Below are 18,501 nucleotides of genomic sequence, written 5' to 3'. Positions count from 1 at the left end.
TTCTTAAATTTCTTTCCAAGCAGAAAGAATGCTGAAAGAGAACTGGTTTTATAAACATAAATTCTTCAGCAATCATTCCCTTTTGAAACGAATTTTCAGCTCCTCCTCTAATTTCTGTAATAAGAATCAGGATTTATTCCAGAGGTGAAACATTAAACAGCAGTTAAGGTCTGCAGGAAATACACCTGAAATTTACTCTAAGCAATTTCCAGTTTGTGAGCTGCTTTCCTGACACTTTTTTCAATGTTTACATTTCATGCCCTGTTTTCCTTAAAATATCCTTCCCCTGTTTTGGGGGTGTAACTCTCTCTCTGACTTACTGTTGTCTATAAACGTGTGTAATGGCCTCTTGTGTTGAGTCTGACTGTTGGAATCTAAATGTTCTAATGGTAAGAATAAAAAGCTTTCTCCAGCTGAAAACCCAAACCAAGCTTACGACTCCACCTTTACATCATACTGGAATGTACAAATTTTACTCTGGACAACAGAGAGATTTGCAAACTGAATTCATGCTCTGAATAACAAAAAAAGAAACAACAAACCAAACCCAAACATTCTGGGCTTGCTTATCCCTTCACCACCCTCAATGTAAAAAATGTCTGCATTGAATCCAGCCTGAATCTCCCCTCTTGTAGTTTAAATCCATCACCCCTTGTGCTGTCACTACAGGCTCTGATAAAAGTCTGTCCCCATCTTTCTTATAGGCCCCTTCAGTTACTGGGAGGCCACTAGAAGGTCTCCCCGGAGCCTTCTCATCTCCAGGCTGAACAGCCCCAACTCTCTCAGCCTGTCCTCACAGCAGAGCTGCTCCAGCCCTCGCATCATCCTCGTGGCCTCCTCTGCACTGGCTCCAGTAGCTCCATGTCCTTCTGCTGTTGGTGGCCCCAGCACTGGAGGCAGCACTGCAGGTGGGGTCTCACCAGAGGAGAGTAGAGGGGACGATCCCCTCCCTCGACCTGCTTTCGATGCATCCCGGGACAAGGTTGGTCTTCTGGGCTGAAATAATCATTACTGTACCTGAAGGTGGCACTACAAGCCCAGGGAAGGAGCCCCTGACACCGCTGCTGCTGGAGGGCCAGCTTTGCAAGAGGCCCATTGGGCAAGTCTCACCTGCCACTGTAACATCCGTATTTCTGCCAAGGGGCAGGGATCAGAAAGGCCAGCCGAGTGACATTCTCGTGTGCCCTACAGAATGCAATGGTCACTTCATTGTATTATTCTTACTTGCCTCCCCTGACAAATCCCGGCTGAGTGAGCAACTCCATTTTTTGGGCAGTTTTTGCTTCTTCCTAAATTTATTGCTTATATTTATTTGTTCTCTTTTCTCCCAGTTTTGTCGAATAATTTGCATAAGCAATGCTCCTGTATTTGCTGTTCTCTGCTGCTGTCAGATGAGGCACACAGTCTCACCTAACAACGTTACGCAGAAAATTAAATTCTCCTCCCACTGCCTGTTTCTAAAAAAAAAAAAATAAAAATAAAAATTTCTGGAAATACTGTGATATTCAGAAAGGTTAAATTTGGCACAGAGAAATCATAGCAAAATCAACAACCTACAACGCCATTGATGCGTGAGCAGTAAGTACAAATATAAATGTTTTTACAACTTATCATCAATCAGAAAAATCTTGTTTTTCCACATGATGTACATAAATCATACTGTATTATCTCTATTCTGGTGACATAATCTAGATGCACAGGAATTAGATTAACTTCTCTTTAAACAATTTTTCTAAATCAGTTTTTCTTGTTTGAAATCTGCTTTTCCTCAAAACCTGTTTTTTTTCCTGATGTGGCAGACAACAATCTATGGAAATGGATCTTCCTCAGACCACCGAGCATCCATCTCTCTATTCTTATTAACACTGGTATTAATTGCAGGATAATTTCAGTGTTTAAAACATCATTTAGTTAGTACAAGACTGTTGTTCATGCTGAAGGAAATTAAAATGTCTGTGAAATCCTTTTAATTGCAGCTTATACAAGTTCACAACTCCCTGAAAGGAGGGTGGAGAGAGGTGGGGGTGGGTCTGTTCAACCAAGGACCAAGGGACAGGACAAGAGGAAATGGCCTCCAGTTGTGCCCAGGGCAGTTGAGATGGGATGTGAGGAAGAATTTCTTCACTGGAAGGGTTCTCAGGCACTGGAACAGGCTGCCCAGGGAGGTGGTGGAGCCCCCATCCCTGGAGGGATTTAACAGACGGGTAGATGGGGTGCTCAGAGAGATGGTTTAGCAGTGGACAGGTACAGTTGGACTCAATGATCTCAAAGGTCTTTTCCAACCAAACGATTCTGTGATTCTATGAATATGCCACAAATGGTTTTATTCATCGGAGCACATTTTTACAGGATTAGCCCCACGGTGATCCTGACTAAGAGTACACAAAGTGCTTACAACTTCCAGAACAGCCCTTGAGCCTGAAATTTTCCCAGTTTTAAGCCAACAACTGAGAAGTTTCCCAAAAATACATGTTGTACTGCATTGGCACATCTCTGTTGGCTATGTATGATGTGAGTCTCCTTTGTTCTCAAAGTCTTTGCAAGCCAATTCCAAAAGTCAAACATCATTTTGTGTGCACGGATACTAGAACGAGAAGCCCCGTGACTCACCTGCACAGCCCAGAGGTAGTCCAGACGCAGCTTCAAGTCCACCTGCCTGGAATGCAGTGCCAAAGCACAAGAAAATAGCAAAATGGCTAGGATGGGTTCATAGCCACGCATATAAAAGGAGCCACCCCTTGAAAAGAGAAGGAAAGGAAACGGGTTAGCCCACGTTTTCCAACACCTAATGCTGCCTATTTTTAATATCTTCAGAACATGTGGGTACCCCCTGACCACCAGCCTCTTCTGAAGAGGCAGGGAGATGGGTGACAGTAAATCTGCTCACTGCATCACACCAACATTCACATTCTGGAGGATTTGATAATGCTGTATGTTACTGTAATGCACATGTACGCTTCTAGTTAGGAAAGAGAAAAACACTCAAAAAGTCAGAAGCTTGAATGAGATTGGAACTGGTTGAGGGCTGCTGAAATAGGGAAGTGGAGTCTTTAAAAGTTATTTTCTATTTCATATTATAATTAAGACTATGGTGTGTTCACAGCTGGGGTATGTCACCATGTGGCAGGGGAGGGTGAGGGTGGCCATGAGGAAAAGGTTCTTGAGGCAGAGGGTGGTGGAGCCCTGGAACAGGCTCCCCAGGGAGGTGCTCATGGCACCAAGCCTGACAAGATTCCAGCAGCATTTGGCCAACATGTGCCCTCAGGGACATGGTGTGAATGTTGGGCTTGTCCTGTGCAGGGACAGGAGTTGGACTGGATGATCCTGGTGGGACCCTTCCAACTCACCACATTCCATGATTCTATGATTCTACAGGATAATGGGGCAACAGATGCTAGATCCCCAAAAGCTGGTCTCCTGCTGATGGATATTACTAGATCCTACAACTGCTGGGGAGAGGATGGCTTCAGCATCTCTTATCCTCTGCTGAGTCTACAGCCCCATGCAGCACTGAACGCCAGAGGACAACTGACAGATGAGTAGTCACCATCATGACTATCTATGCAGAAACCCCCATTGCCTTCACTTTGCAAGGTACTTACCCCACTGCTTTTCTGTAACCGCTGAGTTCCAGAATAACTATGTACAAAATAGTAACAAAAAGCAAGAGAATCATTTTGGGCAAGGAAGATACGCGTAGAAATATTGCCAAGGTGAGAGTCCCCACTACGCAGGAAAGGAAAGCGTAGTGGGCTGTGTCGCATGGAAGTTCATTCATGGTTTTATTTGTTCCACCAGGAGAAATGATAACTATTGAACTGCTGGAATTGGCATTCCAAACCCAAGGCATACAGCCAACCTGGAAGAGACAGGAGAGGCGACAAGGGGAGAAAGTTAAATATGGAAATAAACAGCAATGCAGCTGCTCTGGGGGCTGACTGTAGCTTGTTTCTGGTTGGGAAAATATGGTTCCCATCCAGCTCACTGCTCTAATAAAATCTCATTCTTTTGCTCAGTTTTAGGTGGGAGACATTCTTTGCTCATTAGATGCCAAGCAAAGCCAACCAATTAAAGGCTGGGCTTAGTTAAACAGTTTCCCTTTCAACGCTCAAAACCAAGAGATTGTCAAGCCAACATATCCCTGTGAAATTAAGAAACTCCAGTAAACATTTTATGTGGCCGTGCGGGTGAGAAAGGTTCGTGCACAGGGCACGGGAAGAGAAGCGTTTGTTTTATTGACTGTGTAAAAGGTATCAGTTTCAATTAATCAAATTTAAAATAAAACATTTGAATCCTTGATTGAAAAGCTAAACATCAATAATATCTTTTCTCCACTTCAGAGCTACTTCTGCTATCACATATGACTCAAATACAAGGTGTTATCGTTAATTATCCCTGCCATGTCAGGTATCCAAGGAGTTCCATTTCCTCCCTAGACTGGGAAATAAAAAAATGTTTTAGTGCATTTCCTAGGGGAGAAATTTGAGGAAATTTAACATACTTCTTCCAAAGGCAAAGTCATGTACGTGGCTCAGAGCTGTTACCCGAGGAAGGGAGGAATTTCTGGCAAACAGTGCAGGTCCCTAGAGCTCCACTTTTAATTGCACTCTAACCTTCACCCCTAACGAAGGGAGAGGATAGGAGTTAGCAGAAATGGGGAGAGTGGGATGGCAGTGTGAAATTGATTTTAACAGGCACCGCCGCATGAGCTCTGCCCTGTACTTAAGCTTCTCTTTTGAAGGGTGTTATTAGACCTTTTTATTTCATGCTAATCACCGATAATGACATTTTACAGCGCGCTGTAAAATAACTGACAACCTGAAAGGTGATTAAGCAACATATTTTACAGGGGGTTGTAGTAATTTAAAAAGATGAGACGTAACAGATAAAATGTGAGTTAAACTTATAGGGGCTAACATTATGAAACGAGAAGAGAAAGAATGAAGTGAAAAATCCATTCAATGTGATTTTGTTCAATATCCTTAAAAACGCTCTTGATGCTAAACTCACCCGAACACGTGGGCGTGCATGAGTGCTTCATCAGTGATGTGCAATCCACCCAGGAAAACACCACGTGCTCGACAATTAAAAGTGAAACCTCAACACCCAGCTCCTCTGCTAGCTGAGAATCCTAGAGACATTACGTTGCAGGAGCTAATCATTTCTACTGATTAAACATTTCTCCTAAGCATTTCAATGGTTACAGAGTATTTTTGCTTCAGTAAAGGATAAAGTTATATTTGTGACCTATTCTAAGTCGTATTTGTGATCTCTTCTAGGTTGTAACTAAATGATCACTGCCTTGTTGAAGGCCAGAACTTCGGAATCCTCATCTGCCTTCTTCCACCAATGTTCAACATCGCCCTAGGCGACGATTATTTGTCATTTTGGGATGTCCTGAGAGGTACCAAGAGAGACAAGGGATCTTCTTCTCCATCATGGAAATCAGCTTGGTAGATGTTCTCAGGGCAGGTCCAGGGATGAGTGAATACACAAAATACAAAAGAAGGGGCTTGGCGTCTCAGTCAGCACCGTGAATTGCTCATGAAACCACTGCCTTCCAATTGGACAGAACACATTGCCTCAACCCCGCAGAGAGGCACGATTTGAGACATCTGCCTTCTCAGCAGTTCCAATTGTGCTATTTTTGCATGGCTCCTTTCCTTTGGGTACCCTACCATGTTTAATTCATTAGCACTAGCAGCCAAAATGCTGAAATTGAGTGCTAGGAATTTGACAAGGCAACTAAATGCCAAACACTTTGGTGGAAGTTTAAATCCCATTTGACATTCAAGTCTCCCGTGTAGAACGAGCTGCTAATCTACAGCAAAAGAAGCTCAATTTTCAGAAGTATTGAGCAAGTTGGGAGCTGGAACTGGATGATCTTTGAGGTCCTTTCCAGCCCAGACCATTCTATGATTCTAGGATTTTATGAAGTTCACTTCATACAAGAGAAGCTTCCTAGAGAGTAGATGTGAATGGCTCATGCGAGCAGCACAGCCTAAGTACCTCTTCTCGTTACGCAATACCACCCATATTTAAAAAAGATATATAAAAGATCTCATGATCTTTTCTGATCTGCCTGGACAGACAATATCCCCCTGTTATTACACAGCAAGATGTTCTATAAGTTGCCACACAGAAGTAAGTAATGTTGTTTGACATCATGCCTTGCCTGTCACAAAATACCAGCCGTTGAACCCGTAAGCAAGTTAAACACTCCAAAATAGTTTCCCATAGAGTATGTGACAGCAGCAGACTGTGTGATACTAGGGTTTGATATCAACATTTCTATAGGTGCTGACTAGGCATTATCTGTGAAATTTGGTAATAGCTTGGCCATTTCCTAATTCAACACCCTGACTCAGGGCAGTGAAAGTTCAAATTACAGCAAAAAGGCTTTAATTTTGAAGAAATAGGCTCTGCAAGTATGAATAGTAAGAGTAGGAATTCACCAGATGAGAATATGGCCTGTGTTTGATGGATCTGTACCAGCTTGTTCTTTAAACAGAATGATAAATGAAGCAATACTTGATTTAAATACTCACCACACATCCTTGAGCCACCGAGTATATTAAGATCACAATAAAAATACACAAAATGGTACGAATTTGTATTGTCAGGCACCCTGGAAAACACTAAGGAAGGAAAAAAAAAAAAAGACTTATAGAAAAAGATTTGAAAATATTTTTTAAGTGAGGTTGTTATTTTTCAGTTGTCTATAAAAAGAAGAGAGGGATACAGAAACTTTGCCCGCACTTCAAATTATGAAACAAGCATGTAGTTATTATTGTGTACATGAGTTTTAATGGTATTTTCATTTTTGAGAGTAATAGATGCCAAATTATTATTACTCTCCATTATTTCTCACTATAATTAAAAATCTGAAAGATTAGTAGGATGTCTGCTCATAATGCAAATAACAAATTAAGATGGCATTTGATTTTGTTCCCATGGGGAAAATACCCAAAGCATCTTTTGCCTTGCGAATTATCAGCTACAAATCCAGCAGAACATACCGTGGTAGCACAGTCTCTGGAAGTGCTATTTGTGTCTTTTGCAGTAATAGTCACATTAAATGCCAAGGTAGTTTTAATTATCAGGGCTCATTAAAAATATTGAATTTGTCAGAGCAGAAGGAGCAACAGAGAACCAAAATGTCCGGTGGAATGGAGCCTTGCAAATCTCCTGCCCATCTCCATTTTTATCCCGATTCCATCACGGTGACGTGTGAGGCGCTTGCTGCTGTGAGCATGGATGGAGCCAGTGACAGAGGGTGAGAGAGGAAGGGTAAGTCTGCCAGGGTCTAGTACTTCTGCTTGTTCCAACCACACTGATCTACTCTGCTTTCCTTCTTTTTCCCTTGCATGAGGAATGTCTGGGGCATTGATTATCTACCGGATCCACAATACGTCTTTCAGACCACAGGACTTCTTCCAGTGACTTCAAGAGGCAAGAATCAACCCCAAGGAGCAATCAGATTTAAAGGAGGAACAGTCCTGTGTCCCTTAAAAGGCAGGGGCTCAGGCTCAGCAAAGCTGGACTTTACTTAAGATCAAATGGAGCAAGCAAACACCTAATTTTTGGATGAAAGTCACCAGTCCTGAAGAAAAGCTGTTCACTTCATGGGTATCACCAACATCAAAAGCACAGCTTCCAGCAGGCAGTGAAGTACCCATGGAGAGGGGCTCCTGTGGCCCTGGCACAACAGAAATCATGAACTGAAACTCCTCCCCTTCCTCTCTCATGTCCAGAGACATTTCCCCTGTAGGTGTGACCATGAATTAAAGACCTGAGATAGTTATAGGTGAGTCAACTCCAACTGGGCTGTGAAACATGAGAATACAACAATTACAGAAAAAAATAAAGACACGGGGAGTCTGCAAAGACATTGTGGCTGCAGCACGGATGACACCCATACACAGGGAGATGGGAACAACCACTGCAATATCAACGGTGGATTTGTACAAGCGCGTGAGGGACCCGAGTTAATTGGCTACACCAGAAATTAGCTTAACTATTAGTCAGCATCAGTAAAATATATTGGGATACCCGAGGTATATCACTTGGAATAAAGCAGTGAGCGTATTTCAGAACAAAAACCTTGAATTGTAAGAATCTCACATTGAAAAGCTGTGTCTCAAGGGAGGGGACAGAGCAGAGTCCAAAATGACAATATGAAAAAAGAGACAGACTATTTCTGCATGTATTCATCATCAACATACAATTTAGGTTGGAAGGGACCTCCAGGGGTCCAAAAGCACTGTCTGCCGTGACCTCCAGGGCTGTTTCTGCAGAGGTGGTCATTCCTCCCCTGTGTCATTGCAGGGGGCTGTTCCTCTCAGGGCCTGGACTCTGCTTGCATCCATGCTGGGCTGCACAAGATTCCTCCTGGCCCATCCTGCCAATCTACCTCGGTTCCCTTCAGTGGTCACCCTGACAGTGTGTTGGCTGTTACCCCAAAACTGGAGTCACCTGAAAACTTGACATGCGTGTACTCCATGTTCTTCTCCAGATCCTTGGTAAAAACATTTAACAGGAGAAGTCCCAGGATAAACTCCTGTGGTCCCCCACTTCTTCCTGGCTTCCAAGTGGAGTACAACCTTGAACTACTATGCTCTAAACATGATCATCCGGATGGTTTTTAAACCATCAAGTTGTCTATCCAACTAGACAAAAGTCTTATGCACACATGAGGTGGAACATGTATGATTTTATCCACACAAATAAAATACGAAGTAATAATTTTCTTTGAAGGAAATATAAATATTCCATTAATTCAGTTTGCAACCAAATAGGTTATCTACTGCTTGTTAAAGAGAGAATCCCCACAGTTCCAGGATAACACTGCATGGTTCATAGTGACAAAGCAAAATGCAGATTCAAAGCCAACGTGTCCAGACACATGGCACTGACATTTCTGTGTGTGTGTGTGTGTGTGTGTGTGTGTGTGTGTGTGTGTGTGTGGTAGGTCTGTGTTCTAAATGTTGACATGCTAGGCTATTGGGGCAAAAAGGAAAATAAACCTTTAAAAGGTAAGTTATGAGACGTGTCTGAACTAAAACGCTGACTGACACTGAAAAGATTTATACTTCTGACTTCTGGTCACTCTAAGATTGTGTCTGCTCTTTTATGACAGCACAGCGATTTGGGCTTCAGTTTCTTTGGTTTCCTTTACTTGTGGAATTTCTATTAACTAAGTAAGTACTGTCAGATCCCCAGAATGCTAGGGGACTGCTACAGTAAAACATTACTGCAGTGGTTTAACAAGTGAGGCGCTTGATTCTAACACATGGAGAAGCTGAGTCACACGTCCAGTGTAAAACAAACTCATCTATCATATGACAAATTTTTGCCACAGAATTTCAAACTGCTATATTCTGAGTTTTTATATTTCTTTATTTTCCTAATGCTGGATTTGATCTTGTAAGGTAGTGAATCTCTAGAGGAACCTGGAATAAATTCAAATTCTGTTGACTGCCAGAACAGCTGGAACAAACCTTAAGTTTGCACCAGCCCTAAGGAAATGGCATGAAGAGGAGCAGTTGCCTGCAAACCTCGTCTGTGTTTCTACTGTGCACAGAGAGAACAGATGATAAACTCCTGTGCCTTTGTGAAACAAAAGAGATCACCAAAATTGCTCCTAAACAACTGTGTAAGTTTATTTATAAAGATCTGTTCTGTATCAGATACTCTGCTAATATACTGTTTATGTTTCCATGAAAACAATTACTTACCTCCTGCTAAAGGGCATCTTTTCTTAAATAAAAATTAGTGTGTGCTAATCAGCAAAGCTGATTAACTGTGTAGGTGTTTTCTCCTGATAGTTCTCTCAAAAGACTAAATTTAGATTAAGCCACTACAGATATCTTTCATCAGAAAATTAGTCTGTAGATGCTTTATTCTGATCTGGCAGACCTAGTTCTCTCCTCCAACAACCAAACATCCTTCTGCATCATTACTGTTGTGAACGTGTAATGCAGGAGAATTAATCATTACTGAAGGTTTTGAAAAGGCCAAGGGCTGCCTGTGCAAAACCTTGTGCTTTACCATCAAAAGAGCTGCCGCTTGGGCAGGAAAAGTTTAGAGAACAGAGGGGAAGTTAGCAGGACTTTACACCTGGATCCCATTCAGAAAGGAGAAAAAAATCAGGTGAGAGCAGCTGTTCATCTGCACACTGCAAGGGTCCAGTAGTTGGATCTTGTGGTTGGTGTTCAGGGAAGAGGTAGCAAAAAAGACAAAAAGCACAGCGTTAATGATGCTGCACTGCTCTAACAGCTACTCATCTGAAATGTCTACTTGCAGGTGAACCATCTCTGTTATTGAAGTGCCCAATACGTTATTACTTAGCAATGAACTTGAAAAGCACATAGATTTCAGACTCCTGAATCTGTGAAGCATGGGCTGATGGCTTCACATTCCAAAGGACAAACAAGGCAAAGCCACCAAAAGGAAGAGTTGTAAGATCTTAAATCACTTACTTGTACTCGTGTGACATGTAGGTACATAATACAAGCCACTAGGAAGCATATGCAGAACACCAGGAGAACAAGAACTAGGATACTCCTAGAATCAAAACACAACACAAGTCAAGCAATGCCACTCCATAGCAGATGAGAACCAACAGCACAGAGGCCCTTCTGAAATGGCACTTTGGCTGAAGGGTGGGGGACCTGCCCCTCACCCTTGCTGTAATGCTAACTGTCACAGGGAAACGCACAGGAATGAGAAATCAGTAAATGCTCTTGTCTGTGGTGCCCACTCTGACCTCAGCAAGGAGACCAAAGCACCTCAAAAACTCAACCGTATGGTGTGTCAGGAGAGACACTCGCTAACTGCAGACTAATGGAGAATATTCAGCATGACGACTCTTACAAAGGGAGTAACTCAATTACTTGGCCTTGGCAGCTGCCTAACAGTTACCAGATCCTTTTCCCTTCTAATCTCTCCTTCTTAAAAGATTCAGAAATCAGAGTTCAGTCAACTCAGTCACTTATCAACTCAAATCAAATCAGACCAGACTGTGATCCCTTCTTCTAATGAAACAGAGCAACTCCCTCCATCTTCCTCAATGCTTAGAAAAATCTTAGGTTTCACAAAGATGCTGTCATAATGCTTTTAGTTCTTAATCTTCCCTCTCCTGATCTTTTAAAATAGGCTTGGTCTTCATGAGGAGTGTGGACCAAGCTCTCCCCTCCTCCAGAAAAAACGTGTTACTGGAACAGTACCTTATGGATGTGAGCGAGCTAGCAAAAATGAGCCCACCAGTGCTGGTGCTTTGACTTATGCTCAGGGACAGCCTGGCCTCAAGCCAGCTGTGCAACCAGGGCCCTGTGACAGCAGCAGAACATGATCTTCACACCTTCTTTTCTAGACTTATGAGAACAACCCAGACAGTCCAGAAGATGTAAGCCATGCCTGCAGGTATCCATGTATCTGTGCTCTGCAGTTTGTGTAGTGATAACTTTGATACCAAAAACCTCAGTGCGGGTTATAAATTTGGGTTGAGAAGCTGGATGGATACTTCAGTACTTAGTTCCCATTATGCTCTGTATAGTTTTATCTCTGTTGCTCTCAATACCTGAAGTACCTTGTCCAAAGCCAGCACAGATACATTGAGAAAAGCTGCAGTGACAGCTTTGTTTGTACTGCAGAAATGCTTTAATGAAGTTTAGCAGATTTCAGTGGTTTTGATTTCTAAGTGCATCCTTCTACCAAAAAATACAAAACAAAAAAAAAAGGAGAGAGGGAACAGGGAAGAAATTGTTTTAAATAAGATAGCAAAATGTGGCTCATTTGGACAAATGGAAGAGTTAACAGTCAGACTGAGGGTCTACCAGCAGAGAATCTCCTCTTTGAGAAGATACCAACCCAGGTGCTAATTCCCATTCCAAAGACATTAATGTCTTGACCTGTGCAAGATGCTTGAAGATGAATTATAAAGCAAAAGACTTACTGCGGTATTATTAGAAGGTAGACAAGGCCAAATAAGGCAGCTAGAATTAGTGAGAGAACTACAGCACTGGTGAAGTACTCATCCTGAAGCTGGTGGTACTGTTAAAGAAAGGAAGAAATTAAGACAGGAAGCATTTTGTACGCACCCAGCCACCCACGCTTCTCCATTCTCAGCAAGAACAAACTACAGCCTGGATAAAACAAGCCCCTGCCCACTGTACACCAGACAAATAATCCTTGCTTAATTCACATGAAAGGCAAGTCCACACAAAGCTTTCCTCGCCAGCCTTCGGCTCCACCTGCTCCTGTTGGCCTGGCTCTTCAGTTCTCACCCTGTAACTCGGCAGATATGGGTTAGGCCCAGGCATCAGTTTGTCTTTCTGAGCAAAAAGGCCTCAGCTCTTTTGGACCAGAAGGAGGTAGCACTCCCTCCTCTCCACTTATTTGTCATTAAAAAAAGGCCAAAGCTCCCTTGGTGCTGCCTTCAAGGAGTGCTCAGTCACCTCAGCTGCTCAGGACAGGACACTAACGGAAGCAGCTGCTAATGAGAGACATGGGCTCAGCTTTGAGCAATTTCTGTCTCTCATTCCATGAAGCCACATCCTTACAACAGGGCAGTTTTCAGGGGTGGAAATGCATGAGTGTTTTCTCAGAAAGACCCAAATTTCAACCTCATTTAGGCCAAAAGACTTTCTCATTTTGAAAACAAATAAATAAATAAATAAAACATCACTGAGGAAACTTGAAATCACAGTTAATGCTCAACACCTTAAAAAAAATTGTGTCCTATGTGGCACACAGCCTTGTGACTCCAAACAGGAGTGACTTACAGTGGAAAAATAAATGCTACTGTCAAATTCATCCAAAATCACAACACTTCTGCTTTTTCAAACACATAAATGAAAAGCTGCTTGCTTTTTTTTTTTTACCCCCAGTTAAAAACTTCTTCACTCCAAGGGCAGTCAGGCACTACAACCTTCCAACCCAATCTATTCTATGATTCTATGATTCTATGATAACCCCACACAAGGTCGATCAAACAGCCCTTTGTTAGTTACATGCTTATAGTTCTGGAGTACGTCCACTCCTTTCAGCACAGTCACACCGGTGTTAGACCACAACCGTGCCCAGATATTGAAGATATTTGAATATTTTCTGGGACTGATGGGATCAATACTTATCAGGCTGCACATGCAGAGGGAAGCATTCTCCTGTCCTGAATGCTTCTCCAGAGCAGATGAGTCAATGGGCAGCCACGTTGCCATGAGACAGCATCAAAGAGGTGACACAGGGCAGGCAGTTTGGAGAAGCCAGAACACAGGATGTGACATTTTATTATCTTGATGAGTAAAAAGATACTGATCTTTCTTTTTATCCCCTCCAGGTGCTTCTAGAGAAGGTGGGGATAATGTCTCCCTCTGAACTGAGAGACAGTCCAGAGGGTTACTTAAAGATAGTGAGTACAATCAAATACTGTCTAAAACCAAATAAAAAACAGTGCTAGTTGGCTCATGGTCAGCAAAATCAGTAAAAATAATTTAAAAACCCCTTACTTTGTTTTCACGCTCAACTTGCTTATACTTCAGGGTGATGAAGTTCAGGTCGGCCATCTCAGACTCGGTTTGCCGGGCCTCTATCAAGCGGCTGATGTACCTGTTCACTCGAGTCCCAGGAGTGTTGTACACAACATTGGTAGAAAAAGAGGAACGATTCCTGAGTTTTTCAGAGGCTGTCCTCAACGCTCTCCTCTGCAGCATAGGTGGAGAAAGAAGCACAGGTTTTATTAACGTTGAAATTCTTCATTGCTGTTCATGTCATCTCAAGCTCACAGCCAGGATGAGGAATTTATGAAGCAGAGCTACTACAAAAGACACATCTTCTCTCTGTGTGATTGCCATCTTTTAAAAACTCCACAGCTGTAATCTTGATCTCATTAAAATCACGGAGGAAACCCACCTCTGCCTTCCAGGATTTCAGTTCTCATCCCAATCAGTGTGACTTTAACTAGAAAAATAATTAGAAGGGGCTCCAGGACAGGTGGGGAGGGACTTTGGCCAAGGGCAGGGAGAGACAGAACAAGGGGTGATGGCTTCAAACTGGCAGAGGGGAGATGGAGCTGAGATGTGAGGAAGAAATTGTTTGGTGTGAGGGTGGTGAGACAGTGTCCCAGGTTGGCCAGAGAAGCTGTGGCTGCTCCTCCCTGGAAGTGTTCAAGGCCAGGTTGGATGAGGCTTTGAGCAACCTGGTCTAGTGGAAGGTGTCCCTGCTGATGGCAGGGGGGTTGGGACTGGATGAGCTTTAAGGTCCCTTCCAACCCAAACCATTCTATGATGCTATAATCTGTAGACAGCAGGTTTCACCAGCATGAAACAATTCTGAGGTTACTTGAACCATTTTTCTTCAACCCTTTAGATGCCATTACTTGTCTGTGATGTAAGAACTCATTGCTTCAACACGAAAAATAATCTTGTGGACGTATAATCTGTAGACAGCAGGTTTCACCAGCATTAAACAATTCTGAGGTTACTTGAACCCTTTAGATGCCATTACTTGTCTGTGCTGTAAGAACTCATTGCTTCAACATGAAAAATAATCTTGTGGACATACATGGATGAGAGTTTTCAAATCTGATCTTCTGGGTTCTATTCTCCATAACATAAACCTTAAATTACCAGCCAAACAACTATTCTAAATGTTTCTAAACAAAGATGAAGTTGTTCTCTTGCAGAAGGTATTTGTCCCACAAGTTTGTAGGGAATTTTTGTGTTTTCAGGAGTATTGTTGGGAATACAGTTTTCTCTCCAAAGATAAACAACAATTACTCAGTATATGTATTGCTTAAGGTGCCATAGAAAACACATCTTTGGAGATTTTTTATCATCCAAACTTAAACCCATAGAGTAATAACAGAGGTGAGCAAAACAGCATTTAGGGGGAAAAAAATCAAAACTCTTCTTTGCTTTAAAATCTGGAATGAGGGTAGATAATGGGAGTTATTCCAATATATGGAATAAACTATGTTATCTATTTTGAAATAGGGCTTAAGTTACTGAGCTTCATCAAAATAGCTGTTGCTCACATAGAATTATTTCACTAGCTCTCTTATTTTTATCTCTATAATTATTTCACACATTAGACTTACATTATGTCTTATATGTGATCAAGATCCAGTATTTATGTTTCTTAGAAATTAAATAAACAAGCACATGCTACTGTAATGTACTGGCTTCAAAGCCACTGCTTGTTTTACGTGATCTGAGGACTGATATCTTGGAAGAAATCCTGCATTGCAACACAGTGTATTTATGCTAAAATAGTGTATCGCCCTCCACAATAAATGTTATGTATTAGGTACCAAAGCTCAGGCCATTGGTTCAGTTAAAGATGGCATTGTAGAACTTCACTGTAATGGAAATAAAATGAAATAAAATGAAAATTTTAATCAGATCCCCAGCAAACCCATATTGGGATTTTCTGCATATACTACCATATTTATACACATATATACACAGGACACATTGTAACTGCATACGCTTCAAATAACGTGTGGGTTAGTTTTTTAAATATTCAGAGAACAGTACTAATTCACAACTGAAATGCTTCTGAAATTCTTCACTGAAACTGTTTTAAAGGAACTAATAGACTTTTCTCCCCTTTTCTTGCAGAAGAAACACAAGCAGATTTAAAACCCAAAGTATAAAAGTTCGAATGCTTTCTGAAAGTGAGATTTAGGCTGAATAAATGTGCTTTGTCTGAAAAAAATAATAAAAACAAGGCAGAGCAATCAGTCAAGCTGAACGTTGTATTCCAGGGAGCAGCAGCCTGGCCCTGGGCACGGTGGGGTGGCCTGTGTAACATTGCCACCTGCTGGCACAGACCGTGGGAGGAGCAGCTCCCCACAAGTTATTTTCTCCATAAATTTCTGGGTAGATCCACACACAGGAAAGGTTAACCCAGGCTACCAGTATGTGAAGCAAACCCGAGTTACGGCATTACAAGCCTCTCAAGAAAACAGCATTCCTATTTGCATTAGTGACTTTTGCATGAGGGACTAAGAGGGCTTTTGGCCCATCAGTTGCTTGTCATTTTTTAGGGAACTGTCTAAGAGATTATTCTGTTATTTTGCATTTACTACTCATGATGCAAAAGAACAGCTCCTGGTAACTGCAGAAAAAACCCTCAGAAACTCTAGTTCCTGTGAAGGAAGCCCATGACAGAAGCCACATAGGTGACCTGTGCTGGCTTGTTCAAGAGGAGCTCCAAACTGAAAGCCTGTTAATTAACGTTTTGTCTTTGCTGTGGGCATTCACCAGCTCTAGCTCCATCAGGAACACCAGCAATTCCTCTGTCAATTGGTCAGGTCACCGATACGTTCTCAGAGGAGGTCTCCCCTGGAACCAGTGCCCAAAGAGCCCACACGGATCATCGTCACCCTCACCTTATCATCATCCTCACACGTCATGACGTTGGAGAAAGGGATCTCCGCCTTGAACATCTTCCGACAGTGCATGAGCTGGACAAGCAGGTAGCAGACTGTCTTGAACTTCATTCTTTTGGCAGGCTTAATGTCTGAGAGAATCAGTCCAGGAAATATCTGTTGGTCAGAAAAAACCCAGTATTTATGGCTGTGTCCTTCCATCCCCGTGCCGACACACAGACCTGCGGGCGTTTCCACTGTCTGGTGGTCAGAACAACGCAGCAGTCGAATCAAGAAACAATGCATTTTGATAAACATTGTGTATTTGTAGATGAAGATGCCTTCATCTTTTTTTTTTTAACCTGAGATATAAAGAATCTATTGAACAGACAGTGTTTAGACACATCAACATTTTGGGAACTCCTTTACACTTAGAAATGTAAACTATAAAAAAAAAGTGTATTGATGACAAACTCATGAAAGAGGCAATATTTGTATTTCTTTAACCTTAAAATAAAATCTGAGAAAATGCAGGAAAAAATAAGGAGAAAATTAGCATTTTTATTAACTGATGTCAAACCCCATAATTTCAGTCTTTTCCTTATTTCCTCCTTTTGTTCCTTCAGCCATTGGTAAGCCCATTAAAGTCAGAAGAGGGTGGATTTTGCTTTAAAGATATACTTACATACATGTCCCAAAAGGAGGCTGTGAGGCACTGAGGTGATATTTTACATCTAATTTCTTCAAGGCAGTAAGTGTTGTACCACAGAGAAATATTCTGAAAGGGTTGGGTATAATCTATTCCTTCAGCAAAGGCTCCCCAAAACAATCGGGTTCTAAAGCACATGACATACGAGAAGAACCTGAGAGAATCCAGTTCATTTAGCTGGGAGAAGAGAAGGCTCAGGAGCGATCTAATTCATCCCAAAAATGTGCAAGAGGAAATGAACATGGGTTGGACCAAAGGAAATTCCTATTTGATGCAAAGAACAGAAATGTTAAGACTGAAGATGATCAGATCTGCCCAGAGAAGCTGTGGCTGCTCCTCCCTGGAAGTGTTGAAGGCCAGGCTGGATGAGGCTTTGAGCAACCTGGTCTAGTGGAAGGTGTCCCTGCTGATGGCAGGGGGGTTGGGACTGGATGGGCTTTAAGGTCCCTCCCAACACAAACCATCATGCATCATTTTATATACAGCTTTTTATTTATTTATTTATTCTAGTGGTTGGAGGACATACAGCTTCTGCACTGGGACTGAGGATTTTCCATTCTATTATTATATATACACACTAGAAAACATGCAAACAAAGGGCATTTTTTCCCCACTTTCCTCTCACAAATCACGTCCCCTTTTTATTATTACTTTTACAGCACAGTAACACTTTCGACACAGTGAACTTTGAGTGGAATATTGAAGTAATCTCCCCTTCTGCCGTAAGCCTCTGATAAAGGCAAGAAATGCAGTACAGGTTGTTAAAACAGACTTAAAAACCCAAACCAAACCAAAACCAAGCCCCAAAGCCCAAGCCCACGTTTTTCCCTCTGCCTTTTCTCTGCGCTCGCCCCAGGCCAGCGTTACAGGAAAGCTGCAGAATTCTCATTCCAGCTCATTTTGACAACACATTTTGCTTTCACGCTTCTTTTGGACCCTCGGGATCATCTCTTATTCTGTTCATTGTTCATCTGCTTCAAGATTTGAGGAGAGGGTGGCTGTTTGCTGCGGCACAGCTGGTAAATAAGGTGAAGAGAGCTGAGATTTCCTACCCGAGCAGCCAGCCTCTCCACGGCGCACACGGAGAACAAACCAGCGCTGATTAAAATTCTGGGAAAACACCCCCGTGCCTGACTGCCTGTAATGCTCTGGGAAGGGATTCGCCGGTGCTTATCTGGAATTCTCAGAAGCAGTTGTTCCCCTGATGATGTTCAGCCACAGTGCTTGCAACGGCTGGGGAAAGAAGATGCCAATGGCACTCACAGAGCACTCAGAGAAACCATAAATGCTGGAGCAGCAGGTCTGGCCGGGCTCTCGAGCTCCAGGCAGGCAGGACCATGCCCCTCGGTAGCAGTGTTTGTTCCATTCAAGCCATTCTGTCCTGAGATAGGTCAGCACATCTTGTTTATTTTCTTCTCAC

At 42.4% G+C, this 18,501-nt stretch overlaps 1 protein-coding gene across 1 annotated transcript; it reads right to left on the bottom strand.

Moving 5' to 3' along the window:
* Positions 1-2,610: 2,610 nt before the first annotated feature.
* LOC104526103 (adenylate cyclase type 1-like) lies at positions 2,611-16,549 on the bottom strand (the record flags this gene model as incomplete). The annotated part of the gene is made up of 7 exons (XM_010169464.1): positions 2,611-2,737; positions 3,603-3,859; positions 6,549-6,638; positions 10,482-10,566; positions 11,957-12,054; positions 13,509-13,703; positions 16,394-16,549. Coding segments are annotated over 7 exons (1,008 nt in total), but the record flags the coding sequence as incomplete, so codon positions are not given.
* Positions 16,550-18,501: the final 1,952 nt, after the last annotated feature.

The sequence above is a fragment of the Antrostomus carolinensis genome, unplaced genomic scaffold (assembly GCF_000700745.2).
Source record: "Antrostomus carolinensis isolate BGI_N321 unplaced genomic scaffold, ASM70074v2 scaffold16986, whole genome shotgun sequence".
Classification (NCBI taxonomy): Eukaryota; Metazoa; Chordata; class Aves; order Caprimulgiformes; family Caprimulgidae; genus Antrostomus; species Antrostomus carolinensis.
This window is presented reverse-complemented; position numbering and strand designations above follow the sequence as displayed.